This window comes from Pelophylax lessonae, assembly GCF_965119305.1.
Source record: "Pelophylax lessonae genome assembly, chromosome: 12".
Lineage (NCBI taxonomy): Eukaryota > Metazoa > Chordata > Amphibia > Anura > Ranidae > Pelophylax > Pelophylax lessonae.
Window position 1 is genome coordinate 1,996,836 of NC_138779.1, and position 22,605 is coordinate 2,019,440.

Below are 22,605 nucleotides of genomic sequence, written 5' to 3' on the forward strand. Positions count from 1 at the left end.
CGGGACAATATCATGGAGACAAAAACAAGCGAATTTTCCCTAATATAGAAGAGCGCCGGACGCCGCCAATCTTTATATAGCGCTGGGACTGGCCTGGCCACTCAGATATCATTCATCATTTCTCTGACTCCGGATTGGCTCCTGCCAGGAACGGCTCATCTCCTAAACCAAAGAATAATTGGTGGTCTAAGCCCGCCCCATTGTTTTAAGGGGATTGGAAGTCAGAGAGGTGTGTAGCACCTGTGCCCACCCCCTCCAATGGTTATGAGATATTACAGAGCAAGGGGCGTGGTTAAAGTATAGATAAAGTGGGGGGGGGGCAGAAGGGACAGGTGCCCCGGGTACAGCGGGTGAATATAGAGGAGGGGGGTGCACTGGGAGTTCAAGCTTCTCTCTTCTCCCCACTTCTCACTAACAGGAGTGAATGCAGGATGTCAAAAGGAAACTTTCTGTGCCGCTCTAAGCGGAGACCCCCCGCCGGCGTCAGCGCATCATTCAGAGGTGTAAGAGAATTATCACAGAGGAGAAGAGGCGCCTCTCACCGACCCAGTGCATTAGTATGTGGATGAATGTGGCCTCACCCAGCGCTTCTGCAGCCACACCCCCCTGACATGTTTCGTCCCAGCGAGGCTTCTTCACCAGGTGTAAACATGTCAGGGGGCGTGGCTGGAGCGTCGGTGGGTGAGGCCACATTTATCCACATACTAAAGCACTGGGTTGGTGAGGGGCGCCTTTTCTTCTCCTAGGAGTGACTGCAGTGTTACTCATGGCAACATGACGGTATTGGGTACCACCACCTCCCGCACCAGTCCTGTACTCTCCACCTGTCACTTATAAACACAGAAGTCGTCTTCCTGTGCCGACTCCCTGTGCCGACTCCCTGTGCCGACTCCCTGTGCCAGCTCCCTGTGCCGACTCCCTGTGCCAGCTCCCTGTGCCAGCTCTCTGTGCCGACTCTCTGTGCCGACTCTCTGTGCCGACTCTCTGTGCCGACTCCCTGTGCCGACTCCCTGTGCCAGCTCCCTGTGCCAGCTCCCTGTGCCAGCTCCCTGTGCCAGCTCCCTGTGCCGACTCTCTGTGCCGACTCTCTGTGCCGACTCTCTGTGCCGACTCTCTGTGCCGACTCTCTGTGCCGACTCCCTGTGCCGACTCTCTGTGCCGACTCTCTGTGCCGACTCTCTGTGCCGACTCCCTGTGCCGACTCCCTGTGCCGACTCTCTGTGCCGACTCTCTGTGCCGACTCTCTGTGCCGACTCTCTGTGCCGACTCCCTGTGCCGACTCCCTGTGCCAGCTCCCTGTGCCGACTCCCTGTGCCGACTCCCTGTGCCGACTCTCTGTGCCGACTCTCTGTGCCGACTCTCTGTGCCGACTCCCTGTTCCGACTCCCTGTGCCGACTCCCTGTGCCGACTCCCTGTGCCAGATTCCTGTGCCAGATTCCTGCACTGGCTCCATGTGCCGGTCCCCTGATCCGGCTTCTGTATTTACAAGTGATAAGGTGTCCTCTGTGCAGGAGGAGCGGCTGTCAGGAGGCTGTCATGCTGCAGAGCAGGGAGAACTCACACAGGATATGACAGCCCATCCTCCTGCCAGCCACTGCTGCAGTTTCCCATCTTTGCCCCGGGAACTGGTTCTCCTTGTCCTGGGATTGGGGGGTAAATCTTCCGTCAGGTTATGTCATCTGCATCCCATTTGTGAGAGTTCCCTTCATTTCCTGTCCTGCAGACAAAACAGGAAGTGGGAGGAAATCTCTCCAATGCTCTCTGTACAATGTTTGTACAATTTCCTTTAGATTTATGGAAATCCATTCTGTATCCCGCCAGACCCGTGTGTTACATCGTTGTTGGTGAATGTAAGCTGATTGTGGCTGAAAAGGCATTGGAGGATTTCCTTCCTCTTCCTGTCCCGTCACTTCCAGTGGTCACCAGTAGGGATGAGCTCAGGGTTGGTTTTGGGCTTGGTTTGAACTCGTGTTCCTCCGAACCTGGGAGGCAATCCTCAGCATTGGGCCAATGGGCTGCAGATTTTAGATTCCCCACCCCCGCAGCTCCATGTATGCAAAGGGGCGGGGATGCTTGTTGCTGATACCACTGCTTGTGGAAGAGAATTCCACGTCCTTACCGCTCTGACAGTAAAGAACCCTCTATGCAATTTAAGGTAAAACCGCTTCTCTTCCAGTTTTAATGAATGGCCGCGTGTCTTTTTAAATTATTTTTTTTTCACAGAAAAGTTTGTTCCCTTTGCTGGGGTCACCAGTATGGAATTTATACATCGCTATCCGGCCTCTCACCTCTGTATATAAATCTTATAAAATGTTACACTTTAGATAAACTCTAATCACGTTTCTCATCTCCTCTCCATGTATTATAACTATGCAGGCAGGACCGGGACAAGGGGGGCGATTCCATCTCAGGGGGCGGGATTTTTCTGACACATAATGCTCATATATGTTGGGGGGTGGGGGGCAGTTTGTCGCCCTGGGCTTTAGATGACCATATCCCAGCACTTTATACAAGCGTCCATATAAACATTTCCTCCGAGACGGCTTGTTATAGATCTGAGGATTGCTGCTGATATTCCTATGAAGATCTCATTAGAGAGGACAGAGAGGGGATCTCTGCATTCTATTCTATCCCCACCAGGTGGGGGCGCCCTACTAGACTTCTATTTCCGGATTGGTTATCACTATAGATGGATACATCCAGGATAATGATAGAAGAGATGGAGGGAGGGATAAGGATGGAAGAGATGGAGGGAGGGATAAGGATAGAAGAGATGGATGGAGGGATGGAGGGATAAGGATGGATGGAGGGATGGAGGGATAAGGATAGAAGAGATGGATGGAGGGATAAGGATGGAAGAGATGGATGGAGGGATAAGGATGGAAGAGATGGAGGGAGGGATAAGGATAGAAGAGATGGATGGAGGGATGGAGGGATAAGGATAGAAGAGATGGATGGAGGGATAAGGATGGATGGAGGGATGGAGGGATAAGGATGGAAGAGATGAATGGATGGAGGGATAAGGATAGAAGAGATGGATGGAGGGATAAGGATGGAAGAGATGGAGGGAGGGATAAGGATGGAAGAGATGGAGGGAGGGATAAGGATAGAAGAGATGGATGGAGGGATGGAGGGATAAGGATGGATGGAGGGATGGAGGGATAAGGATAGAAGAGATGGATGGAGGGATGGATGGAGGGATAAGGATGGAAGAGATGGATGGAGGGATAAGGATAGAAGAGATGGATGGAGGGATGGAGGGATAAGGATGGATGGAGGGATGGAGGGATAAGGATAGAAGAGATGGATGGAGGGATAAGGATGGATGGAGGGATGGAGGGATAAGGATGGAAGAGATGAATGGATGGAGGGATAAGGATGGAAGAGATGGATGGAGGGATAAGGATGGAAGAGATGGAGGGAGGGATAAGGATGGAAGAGATGGAGGGAGGGATAAGGATGGAAGAGATGGATGGAGGGATAAGGATGGAAGAGATGGATGGATGGAGGGATAAGGATGGAAGAGATGGATGGAGGGAGAAGGATGGAAGAGATGGATGGATGGAGGGAGAAGGATGGAAGAGATGGATGGAGGGATAAGGATGGAAGAGATGGAGGGAGGGATAAGGATGGAAGAGATGGATGGATGGATAAGGATGGAAGAGATGGATGGATGGATAAGGATGGAAGAGATGGAGGGAGGGATAAGGATGGAAGAGATGGAGGGAGGGATAAGGATGGAAGAGATGGATGGAGGGATAAGGATGGAAGAGATGGATGGATGGAGGGATAAGGATGGAAGAGATGGATGGAGGGATAAGGATGGAAGAGATGGATGGATGGAGGGAGAAGGATGGAAGAGATGGATGGAGGGATAAGGATGGAAGAGATGGAGGGAGGGATAAGGATGGATATGGATGGAAGAGATGGATGGATGGATAAGGATAGAAGAGATGGATGGAGGGATAAGGATGGATATGGATGGAAGAGATGGATGGATGGATAAGGATAGAAGAGATGGATGGAGGGATAAGGATGGATATGGATGGAAGAGATGGATGGATGGATAAGGATAGAAGAGATGGATGGAGGGATAAGGATGGAAGAGATGGATGGAGGGATAAGGATGGAAGAGATAGATGGATGGATAAGGATGGAAGAGATAGATGGATGGATAAGGATGGAAGAGATGGATGGAGGGATAAGGATGGAAGAGATGGATGGATGGAGGGAGAAGGATGGAAGAGATGGATGGAGGGATAAGGATGGAAGAGATGGATGGAGGGATAAGGATGGAAGAGATGGAGGGAGGGATAAGGATAGAAGAGATGGATGGAGGGATGGAGGGATAAGGATGGATGGAGGGATGGAGGGATAAGGATAGAAGAGATGGATGGAGGGATGGATGGAGGGATAAGGATGGAAGAGATGGATGGAGGGATAAGGATAGAAGAGATGGATGGAGGGATGGAGGGATAAGGATGGATGGAGGGATGGAGGGATAAGGATAGAAGAGATGGATGGAGGGATAAGGATGGATGGAGGGATGGAGGGATAAGGATGGAAGAGATGGAGGGAGGGATAAGGATGGAAGAGATGGAGGGAGGGATAAGGATGGAAGAGATGGAGGGAGGGATAAGGATAGAAGAGATGGATGGAGGGATGGAGGGATAAGGATAGAAGAGATGGATGGAGGGATAAGGATGGATGGAGGGATGGAGGGATAAGGGTGGAAGAGATGAATGGATGGAGGGATAAGGATAGAAGAGATGGATGGAGGGATAAGGATGGAAGAGATGGAGGGAGGGATAAGGATAGAAGAGATGGATGGAGGGATGGATGGAGGGATAAGGATGGAAGAGATGGATGGAGGGATAAGGATGGAAGAGATGGATGGATGGAGGGATAAGGATAGAAGAGATGGATGGAGGGATAAGGATGGAAGAGATGGAGGGAGGGATAAGGATGGAAGAGATGGATGGAGGGATAAGGATGGAAGAGATGGATGGATGGAGGGATAAGGATGGAAGAGATGGATGGAGGGATAAGGATGGAAGAGATGGATGGATGGATAAGGATGGAAGAGATGGATGGAGGGATAAGGATGGAAGAGATGGAGGGATAAGGATAGAAGAGATGGATGGATGGATAAGGATAGAAGAGATGGATGGAGGGATAAGGATGGAAGAGATGGATGGAGGGATAAGGATGGAAGAGATGGATGGAGGGATAAGGATGGAAGAGATGGATGGATGGATAAGGATGGAAGAGATGGAGGGATAAGGATAGAAGAGATGGATGGAGGGATAAGGATAGAAGAGATGGATGGATGGATAAGGATGGAAGAGATGGATGGAGGGATAAGGATAGAAGAGATGGATGGAGGGATAAGGATGGAAGAGATGGATGGATGGATGGATAAGGATGGAAGAGATGGATGGATGGAGGGAGAAGGATGGAAGAGATGGATGGAGGGATAAGGATGGAAGAGATGGAGGGAGGGATAAGGATGGAAGAGATAGATGGATGGATAAGGATGGAAGAGATGGATGGAGGGATAAGGATAGAAGAGATGGATGGAGGGATAAGGATGGAAGAGATGGATGGATGGATAAGGATAGAAGAGATGGATGGAGGGATAAGGATGGATATGGATGGAAGAGATGGATGGATGGATAAGGATAGAAGAGATGGATGGAGGGATAAGGATGGAAGAGATAGATGGATGGATAAGGATGGAAGAGATGGATGGATGGATAAGGATGGAAGAGATGGATGGATAAGGATAGAAGAGATGGATGGAGGGATAAGGATGGAAGAGATGGAGGGAGGGATAAGGATGGAAGAGATGGATGGATGGATAAGGATAGAAGAGATGGATGGAGGGATAAGGATGGAAGAGATGGATGGAGGGATAAGGATGGAAGAGATGGATGGATGGATAAGGATGGAAGAGATGGAGGGATAAGGATAGAAGAGATGGATGGAGGGATAAGGATGGAAGAGATGGATGGAGGGATAAGGATGGATATGGATGGAAGAGATGGATGGATGGATAAGGATAGAAGAGATGGAGGGAGGGATAAGGATGGAAGAGATGGATGGAGGGATAAGGATAGAAGAGATGGATGGAGGGATAAGGATGGATATGGATGGAAGAGATGGATGGATGGATAAGGATAGAAGAGATGGAGGGAGGGATAAGGATGGAAGAGATGGATGGAGGGATAAGGATGGAAGAGATAGATGGATGGATAAGGATGGAAGAGATGGATGGATGGATAAGGATGGAAGAGATGGATGGAGGGATAAGGATAGAAGAGATGGATGGAGGGATAAGGATGGAAGAGATGGATGGATGGAGGGATAAGGATGGAAGAGATGGATGGATGGATAAGGATGGAAGAGATGGATGGATGGATAAGGATAGAAGAGATGGAGGGAGGGATAATGATGGAAGATACAGTGCCTTGCGAAAGTATTCGGCCCCCTTGCACTTTACAACCTTTTGCCACATTTCAGGCTTCAAACATAAAGATATAAAACTGTAATTTTTTGTGAAGAATCAACAACAAGTGGGACACAATCATGAAGTGGAATGAAATTTATTGGATATTTCAAACTTTTTTAACAAATAAAAAACTGAAAAATTGGGCGTGCAAAATTATTCAGCCCCCTTAAGTTAATACTTTGTAGCGCCACCTTTTGCTGCGATTACAGCTGTAAGTCGCTTGGGGTATGTCTCTATCAGTTTTGCACATCGAGAGACTGAAATTTTTGCCCATTCCTCCTTGCAAAACAGCTCGAGCTCAGTGAGGTTGGATGGAGAGCGTTTGTGAACAGCAGTTTTCAGTTCTTTCCACAGATTCTCGATTGGATTCAGGTCTGGACTTTGACTTGGCCATTCTAACACCTGGATATGTTTATTTGTGAACCATTCCATTGTAGATTTTGCTTTATGTTTTGGATCATTGTCTTGTTGGAAGACAAATCTCCGTCCCAGTCTCAGGTCTTTTGCAGACTCCATCAGGTTTTCTTCCAGAATGGTCCTGTATTTGGCTCCATCCATCTTCCCATCAATTTTAACCATCTTCCCTGTCCCTGCTGAAGAAAAGCAGGCCCAAACCATGATGCTGCCACCACCATGTTTCACAGTGGGGGATGGTGTGTTCAGGGTGATGAGCTGTGTTGCTTTTACGCCAAACATAACGTTTTACATTGTTGCCAAAAAGTTTGATTTTGGTTTCATCTGAGCAGAGCTCCTTCTTCCACATGTTTGGTGTCTCCCAGGTGGCTTGTGGGAAACTTTAAATGACACTTTTTATGGATATCTTTAAGAAATGGCTTTCTTCTTGCCACTCTTCCATAAAGGGCAGATTTGTGCAGTATACGACTGATTGTTGTCCTATGGACAGAGTCTCCCACCTCAGCTGTAGATCTCTGCAGTTCATCCAGAGTGATCATGGGCCTCTTGGCTGCATCTCTGATCAGTCTTCTCCTTGTATGAGCTGAAAGTTTAGAGGGACGGCCAGGTCTTCGTAGATTTGCAGTGGTCTGATACTCCTTCCATTTCAATATTATCGCTTGCACAGTGCTCCTTGGGATGTTTAAAGCTTGGGAAATCTTTTTGTATCCAAATCCGCCTTTAAACTTCTCCACAACAGTATCTCGGACCTGCCTGGTGTGTTCCTTGTTCTTCATGATGCTCTCTGCACTATAAACGGACCTCTGAGACTATCACAGTGCAGGTGCATTTATACGGAGACTTGATTACACACAGGTGGATTCTATTTATCATCATTAGTCATTTAGGTCAACATTGGATCATTCAGAGATCCTCACTGAACTTCTGGAGAGAGTTTGCTGCACTGAAAGTAAAGGGGCTGAATAATTTTGCACGCCGAATTTTTCAGTTTTTTATTTATTACCAAAGTTTGAAATATCCAATAAATTTCATTCCACTTCATGATTGTGTCCCACTTGTTGTTGATTCTTCACAAAAAATTACAGTTTTATATCTTTATGTTTGAAGCCTGAAATGTGGCAAAAGGTTGTAAAGTTCAAGGGGGCCGAATACTTTCACAAGGCACTGTATGGAGGGAGGGATGGATGGATGGACAGAGTGATAATGGATATGAGAATATTTTATTTATTGATAAAAATATATTCTTATACATTGTTTCACTGATACATATTAAATGGTCATCAAAGCCCCCCTTCCCCCTCCCACAGCGCATGGACACCATTGCAGCACCACCCCCCCTGGACTCCCCATCCCCCCTCTGGATGGAGCCTGTGAGCTGCTTTCCATCACTCCCTATCTCCTGGAGGGATCTGACAGCTGGAAGCCCTGCAGCCAATCACCCAGGAGTCACCCAGGAGTCACCCAGGAGTCCAGCCGCTGCTCGGAGTCTTTTGTAAAGGAAATCAGCCAGGTGGCAGAATAATGAGATAAGGAAGGTTGGGGGGGGGGTGTCAGAGCCAATTCCAGGATACAAACCAGATTAGAGTCAACCAAAGGAGGGGGAGGGGGAGGATCCTGGCAACAAAACCTTCTCTACAAATCACAGGAACCAATCACTGCTCCAATCACAAAACATATGGGTCACCCTCCATAGAATTTATACTGGGGTCACCCTCCATAGAAATTATACTGGGGTCACCCTCCATAGAATTTATACAGGGGTCACCCTCCATAGAAATTATACTGGGGTCACCCTCCATAGAATTTATACAGGGGTCACCCTCCATAGAATTTATACAGGGGTCACCCTCCATAGAATTCATACAGGGGTCACCCTCCATAGAATTCATACAGGGGTCACCCTCCATAGAAATTATACTGGGGTCACCCTCCATAGAATTTATACAGGGGTCACCCTCCATAGAATTCATACCTGGGGTCATGCCATATTCTGTAATGAAGAACAAGAGCACCTATTACCACAAAGCATGATGGCAAAGAACACTCCCCATGCCACACCCCTCAGGTACACAGACTGTACATATTGACAAGGAACACGCCCCAGGCCACACCTCCCAGGTACACAGACTATATGATCACAAGGGACACACCCGTAGTCCCACCCCCTAGGTACACAGACTATGAGGAATCATACACAAAATGTGATTGGTTAAACCCTTAGACGCTCTTTTCTCCACCACCCTTCCTTTATACGAAGGTCTGAGAATAATAAATAATCATTTTTGGATAAGATTCTGTGTAATATATACTTCTGTAGCTAAAAAATCACACAATATATAAATATAGAGAGACAGAGGGGGGAGGGGTAGAGGGGGAGAGTGGGAGGGGGAGGGGGGAGGGGGAGGGGGAGAGGGAGGGGTCTATATAACGCAGACCGCAATCCGGGACAGGAAGATTTCTATATATAAGAAATGTAGGACAGGAATTCTATAAATAGATCGGTAAATTTCCCGGGACGGAGAAGTCGGTCGGATCTCCGGAGTTTTATTTTGTATTTTGTGATACTTTTATAATATTTATTATTCATGTATTGGGCGAGATTTACTAAAACTGGAGAATCATTCCCATGCACAGCTGCACCACATTCTGCACTCTCCAGTTGTAGTAAATCCCCCCCCCCCCCATTGTTGGATTTATGGGGGTCTCAGGACTGGGGGTCTCCTGCAGATCTGTGTATTTGGGGTGTATGGACTGATTGTAATCACTGACAGGGAAGGCAGATGGAAGGATTTGTGGTGGAAGTCGGGGGTTGGGCTCCTATTATTCGTTCCTTTCACTCCTCCGACCCCCCGGAGACATCCGCACAGAGCTGGAGATGAAATGACCGACATCCACTGCCATGGAGTCCGCCACAGATAGATCCCCTCCCCCCACTGTATATAGTGTATATCCGGGTAAGAGTATATATACTCCGTACGTCTCTACAATACGGTCCAAGGAACCTCCAACTACCGACAATTAGGAAACGAGATCCTAATTTGTGGGATGATCAGTAAAGGAACGAAACTTTGTACAGAAAGAGCTAAAAATCATTCACTGGAGTGACATCACAGCACCTCCGACATCACAGCACCTCCGACATCACAGCACCTCCGACATCACAGCACCTCCGACATCACAATACCTCCGACATCACAGCACCTCCGACATCACAACACCTCCGACATCACAACACCTCCGACATCACAATACCTCCGACATCACAGCACCTCCGACATCACAACACCTCCGACATCACAGCACCTCCGACATCACAATACCTCCGACATCACAGCACCTCCGACATCACAGCACCTCCGACATCACAGCACCTCCGACATCACAGCACCTCCGACATCACAACACCTCCGACATCACAACACCTCCGACATCACAGCACCTCCGACATCACAGCACCTCCGACATCACAATACCTCCGACATCACAATACCTCCGACATCACAGCACCTCCGACATCACAGCACCTCCGACATCACAACACCTCCGACATCACAGCACCTCCGACATCACAGCACCTCCGACATCACAGCACCTCCGACATCACAACACCTCCGACATCACAGCACCTCCGACATCACAATACCTCCGACATCACAGCACCTCCGACATCACAACACCTCCGACATCACAGCACCTCCGACATCACAGCACCTCCGACATCACAGCACCTCCGACATCACAACACCTCCGACATCACAGCACCTCCGACATCACAATACCTCCGACATCACAACACCTCCGACATCACAGCACCTCCGACATCACAACACCTCCGACATCACAGCACCTCCGACATCACAGCACCTCCGACATCACAATACCTCCGACATCACAGCACCTCCGACATCACAGCACCTCCGACATCACAGCACCTCCGACATCACAACACCTCCGACATCACAGCACCTCCGACATCACAATACCTCCGACATCACAATACCTCCGACATCACAGCACCTCCGACATCACAGCACCTCCGACATCACAGCACCTCCGACATCACAGCACCTCCGACATCACAGCACCTCCGACATCACAACACCTCCGACATCACAGCACCTCCGACATCACAACACCTCCGACATCACAGCACCTCCGACATCACAACACCTCCGACATCACAATACCTCCGACATCACAGCACCTCCGACATCACAACACCTCCGACATCACAGCACCTCCGACATCACAGCACCTCCGACATCACAGCACCTCCGACATCACAGCACCTCCGACATCACAGCACCTCCGACATCACAGCACCTCCGACATCACAACACCTCCGACATCACAGCACCTCCGACATCACAGCACCTCCGACATCACAACACCTCCGACATCACAGCACCTCCGACATCACAACACCTCCGACATCACAGCACCTCCGACATCACAACACCTCCGACATCACAATACCTCCGACATCACAATACCTCCGACATCACAATACCTCCGACATCACAGCACCTCCGACATCACAACACCTCCGACATCACAGCACCTCCGACATCACAACACCTCCGACATCACAACACCTCCGACATCACAGCACCTCCGACATCACAACACCTCCGACATCACAGCACCTCCGACATCACAATACCTCCGACATCACAATACCTCCGACATCACAATACCTCCGACATCACAGCACCTCCGACATCACAACACCTCCGACATCACAGCACCTCCGACATCACAACACCTCCGACATCACAGCACCTCCGACATCACAACACCTCCGACATCACAATACCTCCGACATCACAATACCTCCGACATCACAATACCTCCGACATCACAGCACCTCCGACATCACAACACCTCCGACATCACAGCACCTCCGACATCACAACACCTCCGACATCACAGCACCTCCGACATCACAACACCTCCGACATCACAGCACCTCCGACATCACAATACCTCCGACATCACAATACCTCCGACATCACAGCACCTCCGACATCACAACACCTCCGACATCACAGCACCTCCGACATCACAACACCTCCGACATCACAGCACCTCCGACATCACAGCACCTCCGACATCACAGCACCTCCGACATCACAGCACCTCCGACATCACAGCACCTCCGACATCACAGCACCTCCGACATCACAGCACCTCCGACATCACAGCACCTCCGACATCACAGCACCTCCGACATCACAACACCTCCGACATCACAGCACCTCCGACATCACAGCACCTCCGACATCACAATACCTCCGACATCACAGCACCTCCGACATCACAATACCTCCGACATCACAGCACCTCCGACATCACAGCACCTCCGACATCACAACACCTCCGACATCACAGCACCTCCGACATCACAGCACCTCCGACATCACAGCACCTCCGACATCACAACACCTCCGACATCACAGCACCTCCGACATCACAGCACCTCCGACATCACAGCACCTCCGACATCACAGCACCTCCGACATCACAGCACCTCCGACATCACAGCACCTCCGACATCACAACACCTCCGACATCACAACACCTCCGACATCACAGCACCTCCGACATCACAGCACCTCTGACATCACAGCACCTCCGACATCACAGCACCTCCGACATCACAGCACCTCCGACATCACAGCACCTCCGACATCACAGCACCTCCGACATCACAGCACCTCCGACATCACAGCACCTCCGACATCACAACACCTCCGACATCACAACACCTCCGACATCACAATACCTCCGACATCACAATACCTCCAAAATCACAATACCTCCGACATCACAATACCTCCAGGACAGAATCAGGGAAGGATTGGAACCGAGTGCCGAAATCCGTGTAAAATATACAGCTAACCTAGATGGGTTTTTGGTATCCTTAACTCCTACAATACCGGACACTCACCCCCCTTCCTGCCCCCCCCATGCCGGACACTTTCCCCCCTTCCTGCGCCCCCATACCAGGCAGTTTCCCCCCCTTCCTGCCCCCCAATACTGGAAACATCCCCCCTTCCAGCCCCCCAATACCAGACACTCCCCCCCCCTTCCTGCCTCCCAATACTGGAAACCCCTCCCCTTCCTGCCCCCCCAATACCAGACACTTTCCTCCTTTCCTGCCTCCCCAATACTGCAAACGTCCCCACCTCCTGCCCCCCCCCCAATTTCAAACACTATCCCTCCCTTCCTGCCCCCCAATATCAGACACTTTCCCCCCTTCCTGCCCCCCACGCCAGGCTCTTCCCCCCTTTCCTGCCCCCTATACCGGTCACTTTTCCCCCCTTCCTGCCCTCGCCATACCAGACAGTTTCCCCCCTTCCTGCCCCCCCCCCCCAATACTGGACACTTTTCCTCCCTTCCAGACCCCCCCCCCCCCAGTACCAGACACTTAACCCCCTTCTTGCCCAGACCAATTTTCAGCTTTCACCACTGTTGCACTTTGAATGACAATTGTGCAGTCATGCAACTCTGTACCCAACTGACATTTTTATCATTTTGTTCACAGAAATAGAGCTTTCTTTTGGTGGTATTTATTCACCTCTGGGGGGGGGGGGGGGGGTTATTCTTTGCTAAATAAACCAAAAAAGACCGAAAATTTGAAAAAAAAAAACCCACATTTTTCGTCGTTTCTGTTATAAAATTTTGCAAATAAATAATCTAAAATGTATTCTGCCAGGACAGTACAGAAATCCCCCAAATCCCCCTTTATGGAAAGTAGAGAGTCTGAGGTATTTAGTAAGAGGCATGCCGAGGTTTTTGAAGTTGTCATTTCTTTGTCATAAAATAAAGAAATTAAAATAAAATTCAATTCAAATTTTTTTTATACATATCGTCAGCAGTGCAGCGAGAAAAAAAAATTTATTAATATTATTTTTTACAAATTTTTTTTTAATACACTGTGACCAGAGCAATATAATGTTACCATGGTAACATTGCACTAATCTGGGGAAGTGATCAGGATTTTTTTTTACACATTATAAATGCTTATAGCAGTGAATTTCATGGCTATAAGCAAGAATTTTTCTGAATGAAACGGATTTATTCAGTTAGTTTTGTTTTGATTAGCTGTGATTGGCCAGAACGAATCCCATGATACAGATGGGATTGTCCCTGTCTGTACCATGTGATCACCCTGACCAATCACAGCTAGTAACATAATTGTACACATTGGATGACATGAAAGGAAGCCATCCATTGTGTACAACTGTCATGTGATGTGCTGTGATTGGTCACAAAGGTCACATGGTACCAGCAATGAGCCGGTACACTCATCAGTCATTGGCTGTGTCTGGTGACAGATCACGCCGCTGTGTGGCGCAGGGGGTGGGATCCAGAATGAAGTCATATGACTTCCGAAAAAATGAGAGGCCCGCCCACCCGTCATATTGTTATAGGCTGGGTGGGAAATGTTTAAGCAAACTTAAAGGATAACTCCACTCTCCATGGATTTAGAGAAGAAATTGCTGCAGATAAACAGATACAACTTATGTATGGAGATTTTATCTCTGTGTATCACCTGAGGCCGGTCACCTTACTGGGGATATGGAAGGATTACAGCCACAACACACACAACAGTCCCAGTTTCTCATGTGGCCCCGCCCCTTGGGAAAATTAATTGCCCACCCCCATGTGCTAAAAGGATGCAGACCCCACTGCTTTCCTCATCAGACCACTGAGAGTGAACCACGTGGGGGAGGGGGGTTCCTATAATAAGTAGAGGTACTCCCAATGGCTCGTTCACACACAGCACCAATCCGGATTCATCGTTTACTATTATTTCACAGAACTTTACTGAGATGTCTGAGGTTCTATTCACTGCAGCCGTGTGATTGGTGGATCTCATAGAAGCATAGTCAGTGTTCCTCCATTCACATTTACCTTCGTCCCATAGATGGTGGTCCTCCTCACTCCGAGCGCAGAGGTGAAACCCATCATTGTGAAGGCAGCCGTCTTCCCCCCTTCAAACTCCATATTCACAACCTGAGGGTGGAAAATACAACATTAATTATTGTCCTTGGCCTTTCAATCAGTGGTCCTCAACCACCCGGCCATGGCCCAAAGCCAGGCTGCAACCTCCACTCTCCGGGTCTCTAGCCAACTGCAGACTCCTATAATCTCCAACAGTGCCTCCCAGCACCCATAGTGTCACCTGGCCTCCGACAGTGCCTCCCAGCACCCATAGTGGCCCACAATGCCCCCCAACCTCCCATAGTGTCACCTGGCCTCCGACAGTGCCTCCCAACACCCATAGTGGCCCACAATGCCTCCCAGCACCCATAGTGTCACCTGGCCTCCGACAGTGCCTCCCAGCACCCATAGTGGCCCACAATGCCCCCCAACCTCCCATAGTGTCACCTGGCCTCCGACAGTGCCTCCCAACACCCATAGTGGCCCACAATGCCTCCCAGCACCCATAGTGTCACCTGGCCTCCGACAGTGCCTCCCAGCACCCATAGTGGCCCACAATGCCCCCCAACCTCCCATAGTGTCACCCAGCCTCCGACAGTGCCTCCCAGCACCCATAGTGTCACCTGGCCTCTGACAGTGCCTCCCAGCACCCATAGTGTCACCTGGCCTCCGACAGTGCCTCCCAGCACCCATAGTGTCACCTGGCCTCCGACAGTGCCTCCCAGCACCCATAGTGTCACCCGGCCTCCGACAGTGCCTCCCAACACCCATAGTGACCAACAATGCCCCCCAACCTCCCATAGTGTCACCCGGCCTCCAACAGTGCCTCCCAACACCCATAGTGTCACCTGGCCTCCGACAGTGCCTCCCAGCACCCATAGTGTCCCACAATGCCCCCCAACCTCCCATAGTGTCACCTGGCCTCCGACAGTGCCTCCCAGCACCCATAGTGTCACCCGGCCTCCGACAGTGCCTCCCAACACCCATAGTGACCAACAATGCCCCCCAACCTCCCATAGTGTCACCCGGCCTCCGACAGTGCGTCCCAACACCCATAGTGTCCCACAATGCCCCCCAACCTCCCATAGTGTCACCTGGCCTCTGACAGTGCCTCCCAACACCCATAGTGACCAACAATGCCCCCAACCTCCCATAGTGTCACCTGGCCTCCGACAGTGCCTCCCAACAACCACAGTGGCCCACAATGCCTCCCCCCCAACCTCCCATAGTGTCACCCGGCCTCCGACAGTGCCTCCCAACACCCATAGTGGCCCACAATGCCCCCAACCTCCCATAGTGTCACCTGGCCTCCGACAGTGCCTCCCAGCACCCATAGTGTCACCTGGCCTCCGACAGTGCCTCCCAGCACCCATAGTGTCACCTGGCCTCCGACAGTGCCTCCCAGCACCCATAGTGTCACCTGGCCTCCGACAGTGCCTCCCAGCACCCATAGTGTCACCTGGCCTCCGACAGTGCCTCCCAGCACCCATAGTGTCACCTGGCCTCCGACAGTGCCTCCCAGCACCCATAGTGTCCCACAATGCCCCCCAACCTCCCATAGTGTCACCTGGCCTCCGACAGTGCCTCCCAGCACCCATAGTGTCACCCGGCCTCCGACAGTGCCTCCCAACACCCATAGTGACCAACAATGCCCCCCAACCTCCCATAGTGTCACCCGGCCTCCGACAGTGCCTCCCAACACCCATAGTGACCAACAATGCCCCCAACCTCCCATAGTGTCACCTGGCCTCCGACAGTGCCTCCCAACAACCACAGTGGCCCACAATGCCTCCCCCCCAACCTCCCATAGTGTCACCCGGCCTCCGACAGTGCCTCCCAACACCCATAGTGGCCCACAATGCCCCCAACCTCCCATAGTGTCACCTGGCCTCCGACAGTGCCTCCCAGCACCCATAGTGTCACCTGGCCTCCGACAGTGCCTCCCAGCACCCATAGTGTCACCTGGCCTCCGACAGTGCCTCCCAGCACCCATAGTGTCACCTGGCCTCCGACAGTGCCTCCCAGCACCCATAGTGTCACCTGGCCTCCGACAGTGCCTCCCAGCACCCATAGTGTCACCTGGCCTCCGACAGTGCCTCCCAGCACCCATAGTGTCACCTGGCCTCCGACAGTGCCTCCCAGCACCCATAGTGTCCCACAACGCCCCCCAACCTCCCATAGTGTCACCCGGCCTCCAACAGTGCCTCCCAACACCCATAGTGTCACCTGGCCTCCGACAGTGCCTCCCAGCACCCATAGTGTCACCTGGCCTCCGACAGTGCCTCCCAGCACCCATAGTGTCACCTGGCCTCCGACAGTGCCTCCCAACACCCATAGTGGCCCACAATGCCCCCCAACCTCCCATAGTGTCACCTGGCCTCCGACAGTGCCTCCCAGCACCCATAGTGGCCCACAATGCCCCTCAACCTCCCATAGTCTCACCTGGCCTCCAACAGTGCCCCTCAACCTCCCATAGTGTCACCCAGCCTCTGACAGTGCCTCCCAGCACCCATAGTGTCACCTGGCCTCCGACAGTGCCTCCCAGCACCCATAGTGTCACCTGGCCTCCGACAGTGCCTCCCAGCACCCATAGTGTCACCTGGCCTCCGACAGTGCCTCCCAGCACCCATAGTGTCACCTGGCCTCCGACAGTGCCTCCCAGCACCCATAGTGTCACCTGGCCTCCGACAGTGCCTCCCAGCACCCATAGTGTCCCACAACGCCCCCCAACCTCCCATAGTGTCACCCGGCCTCCAACAGTGCCTCCCAACACCCATAGTGTCACCTGGCCTCCGACAGTGCCTCCCAGCACCCATAGTGTCCCACAATGCCCCCCAACCTCCCATAGTGTCACCTGGCCTCCGACAGTGCCTCCCAGCACCCATAGTGTCACCCGGCCTCCGACAGTGCCTCCCAACACCCATAGTGACCAACAATGCCCCCCAACCTCCCATAGTGTCACCCGGCCTCCGACAGTGCGTCCCAACACCCATAGTGACCAACAATGCCCCCAACCTCCCATAGTGTCACCTGGCCTCCGACAGTGCCTCCCAACAACCACAGTGGCCCACAATGCCTCCCCCCCAACCTCCCATAGTGTCACCCGGCCTCCGACAGTGCCTCCCAACACCCATAGTGGCCCACAATGCCCCCAACCTCCCATAGTGTCACCTGGCCTCCGACAGTGCCTCCCAGCACCCATAGTGTCCCACAATGCCCCCCAACCTCCCATAGTGTCACCTGGCCTCCGACAGTGCCTCCCAGCACCCATAGTGTCCCACAATGCCCCCAACCTCCCATAGTGTCACCTGGCCTCCGACAGTGCCTCCCAACACCCATAGTGTCCCACAATGCCCCTCAACCTCCCATAGTGTCACCCAGCCTCTGACAGTGCCTCACAGCACCCATAGTGTCACCTGGCCTCCGACAGTGCCTCCCAACACCCATAGTGGCCCACAATGCCCCCCAACCTCCCATAGTGTCACCTGGCCTCCGACAGTGCCTCCCAGCACCCATAGTGGCCCACAATGCCCCTCAACCTCCCATAGTCTCACCTGGCCTCCAACAGTGCCCCCCAACCTCCCATAGTGTCACCCAGCCTCCGACAGTGCCTCCCAGCACCCATAGTGTCACCTGGCCTCCGACAGTGCCTCCCAGCACCCATAGTGTCACCTGGCCTCCGACAGTGCCTCCCAGCACCCATAGTGTCACCTGGCCTCCGACAGTGCCTCCCAGCACCCATAGTGTCACCTGGCCTCCGACAGTGCCTCCCAGCACCCATAGTGTCCCACAACGCCCCCCAACCTCCCATAGTGTCACCCGGCCTCCAACAGTGCCTCCCAACACCCATAGTGTCACCTGGCCTCCGACAGTGCCTCCCAGCACCCATAGTGTCCCACAATGCCCCCCAACCTCCCATAGTGTCACCTGGCCTCCGACAGTGCCTCCCAGCACCCTTAGTGTCACCCGGCCTCCGACAGTGCCTCCCAACACCCATAGTGACCAACAATGCCCCCCAACCTCCCATAGTGTCACCCGGCCTCCGACAGTGCGTCCCAACACCCATAGTGTCCCACAATGCCCCCCAACCTCCCATAGTGTCACCTGGCCTCTGACAGTGCCTCCCAACACCCATAGTGACCAACAATGCCCCCAACCTCCCATAGTGTCACCTGGCCTCCGACAGTGCCTCCCAACAACCACAGTGGCCCACAATGCCTCCCCCCCAACCTCCCATAGTGTCACCCGGCCTCCGACAGTGCCTCCCAACACCCATAGTGGCCCACAATGCCCCCAACCTCCCATAGTGTCACCTGGCCTCCGACAGTGCCTCCCAGCACCCATAGTGTCCCACAATGCCCCCCAACCTCCCATAGTGTCACCTGGCCTCCGACAGTGCCTCCCAGCACCCATAGTGTCACACAATGCCTCCCCCCCAACCTCCCATAGTGTCACCCAGCCTCTGACAGTGCCTCCCAGCACCCATAGTGTCCCACAATGCCCCCAACCTCCCATAGTGTCACCTGGCCTCCGACAGTGCCTCCCAACACCCATAGTGTCCCACAATGCCCCTCAACCTCCCATAGTGTCACCCAGCCTCTGACAGTGCCTCCCAGCACCCATAGTGTCACCTGGCCTCCGACAGTGCCTCCCAACACCCATAGTGGCCCACAATGCCCCCCAACCTCCCATAGTGTCACCTGGCCTCCGACAGTGCCTCCCAGCACCCATAGTGGCCCACAATGCCCCTCAACCTCCCATAGTCTCACCTGGCCTCCAACAGTGCCCCCCAACCTCCCATAGTGTCACCCAGCCTCCGACAGTGCCTCCCAGCACCCATAGTGTCACCTGGCCTCTGACAGTGCCTCCCAGCACCCATAGTGTCACCTGGCCTCCGACAGTGCCTCCCAGCACCCATAGTGTCCCACAATGCCCCCCAACCTCCCATAGTGTCACCTGGCCTCTGACAGTGCCTCCCAGCACCCATAGTGTCACCCGGCCTCCGACAGTGCCTCCCAACACCCATAGTGACCAACAATGCCCCCCAACCTCCCATAGTGTCACCCGGCCTCCGACAGTGCGTCCCAACACCCATAGTGTCCCACAATGCCCCCCAACCTCCCATAGTGTCACCTGGCCTCTGACAGTGCCTCCCAACACCCATAGTGACCAACAATGCCCCCAACCTCCCATAGTGTCACCTGGCCTCCGACAGTGCCTCCCAACAACCACAGTGGCCCACAATGCCTCCCCCCCAACCTCCCATAGTGTCACCCGGCCTCCGACAGTGCCTCCCAACACCCATAGTGGCCCACAATGCCCCCAACCTCCCATAGTGTCACCTGGCCTCCGACAGTGCCTCCCAGCACCCATAGTGTCACCTGGCCTCCGACAGTGCCTCCCAGCACCCATAGTGTCACCTGGCCTCCGACAGTGCCTCCCAGCACCCATAGTGTCACCTGGCCTCCGACAGTGCCTCCCAGCACCCATAGTGTCACCTGGCCTCCGACAGTGCCTCCCAGCACCCATAGTGTCCCACAACGCCCCCCAACCTCCCATAGTGTCACCCGGCCTCCAACAGTGCCTCCCAACACCCATAGTGTCACCTGGCCTCCGACAGTGCCTCCCAGCACCCATAGTGTCACCTGGCCTCCGACAGTGCCTCCCAGCACCCATAGTGTCACCTGGCCTCCGACAGTGCCTCCCAACACCCATAGTGGCCCACAATGCCCCCCAACCTCCCATAGTGTCACCTGGCCTCCGACAGTGCCTCCCAGCACCCATAGTGGCCCACAATGCCCCTCAACCTCCCATAGTCTCACCTGGCCTCCAACAGTGCCCCTCAACCTCCCATAGTGTCACCCAGCCTCTGACAGTGCCTCCCAGCACCCATAGTGTCACCTGGCCTCCGACAGTGCCTCCCAGCACCCATAGTGTCACCTGGCCTCCGACAGTGCCTCCCAGCACCCATAGTGTCACCTGGCCTCCGACAGTGCCTCCCAGCACCCATAGTGTCACCTGGCCTCCGACAGTGCCTCCCAGCACCCATAGTGTCCCACAACGCCCCCCAACCTCCCATAGTGTCACCCGGCCTCCAACAGTGCCTCCCAACACCCATAGTGTCACCTGGCCTCCGACAGTGCCTCCCAGCACCCATAGTGTCACCTGGCCTCCGACAGTGCCTCCCAGCACCCATAGTGTCACCTGGCCTCCGACAGTGCCTCCCAACACCCATAGTGGCCCACAATGCCCCCCAACCTCCCATAGTGTCACCTGGCCTCCGACAGTGCCTCCCAGCACCCATAGTGGCCCACAATGCCCCTCAACCTCCCATAGTCTCACCTGGCCTCCAACAGTGCCCCTCAACCTCCCATAGTGTCACCCAGCCTCTGACAGTGCCTCCCAGCACCCATAGTGTCACCTGGCCTCCGACAGTGCCTCCCAGCACCCATAGTGTCCCACAACGCCCCCCAACCTCCCATAGTGTCACCCGGCCTCCAACAGTGCCTCCCAACACCCATAGTGTCACCTGGCCTCCGACAGTGCCTCCCAGCACCCATAGTGTCCCACAATGCCCCCCAACCTCCCATAGTGTCACCTGGCCTCCGACAGTGCCTCCCAGCACCCACAGTGTCACCCGGCCTCCGACAGTGCCTCCCAACACCCATAGTGACCAACAATGCCCCCCAACCTCCCATAGTGTCACCCGGCCTCCGACAGTGCGTCCCAACACCCATAGTGTCCCACAATGCCCCCCAACCTCCCATAGTGTCACCTGGCCTCTGACAGTGCCTCCCAACACCCATAGTGACCAACAATGCCCCCAACCTCCCATAGTGTCACCTGGCCTCCGACAGTGCCTCCCAACAACCACAGTGGCCCACAATGCCTCCCCCCCAACCTCCCATAGTGTCACCCGGCCTCCGACAGTGCCTCCCAACACCCATAGTGGCCCACAATGCCCCCAACCTCCCATAGTGTCACCTGGCCTCCGACAGTGCCTCCCAGCACCCATAGTGTCCCACAATGCCCCCCAACCTCCCATAGTGTCACCTGGCCTCCGACAGTGCCTCCCAGCACCCATAGTGTCCCACAATGCCCCCAACCTCCCATAGTGTCACCTGGCCTCCGACAGTGCCTCCCAACACCCATAGTGTCCCACAATGCCCCTCAACCTCCCATAGTGTCACCCAGCCTCTGACAGTGCCTCACAGCACCCATAGTGTCACCTGGCCTCCGACAGTGCCTCCCAACACCCATAGTGGCCCACAATGCCCCCCAACCTCCCATAGTGTCACCTGGCCTCCGACAGTGCCTCCCTGCACCCATAGTGGCCCACAATGCCCCTCAACCTCCCATAGTCTCACCTGGCCTCCAACAGTGCCCCCCAACCTCCCATAGTGTCACCCAGCCTCCGACAGTGCCTCCCAGCACCCATAGTGTCACCTGGCCTCCGACAGTGCCTCCCAGCACCCATAGTGTCACCTGGCCTCCGACAGTGCCTCCCAGCACCCATAGTGTCACCTGGCCTCCGACAGTGCCTCCCAGCACCCATAGTGTCACCTGGCCTCCGACAGTGCCTCCCAGCACCCATAGTGTCCCACAACGCCCCCCAACCTCCCATAGTGTCACCCGGCCTCCAACAGTGCCTCCCAACACCCATAGTGTCACCTGGCCTCCGACAGTGCCTCCCAGCACCCATAGTGTCCCACAATGCCCCCCAACCTCC

General features: G+C 53.5%; 1 protein-coding gene across 1 annotated transcript in view; it reads right to left on the reverse strand.

Moving 5' to 3' along the window:
* The window catches only part of LOC309568734 (putative oxidoreductase YteT), a 200,688-nt gene that overhangs the window by 70,130 nt on the left and 107,953 nt on the right, over nucleotides 1-22,605 (reverse strand). Inside the window, exon 13 of the mRNA XM_082274484.1 lies at nucleotides 14,847-14,948. Within this exon, the coding sequence (XP_082130610.1) occupies nucleotides 14,847-14,948 (102 nt within the window). The remainder of the gene's footprint in view (nucleotides 1-14,846; nucleotides 14,949-22,605) is intronic.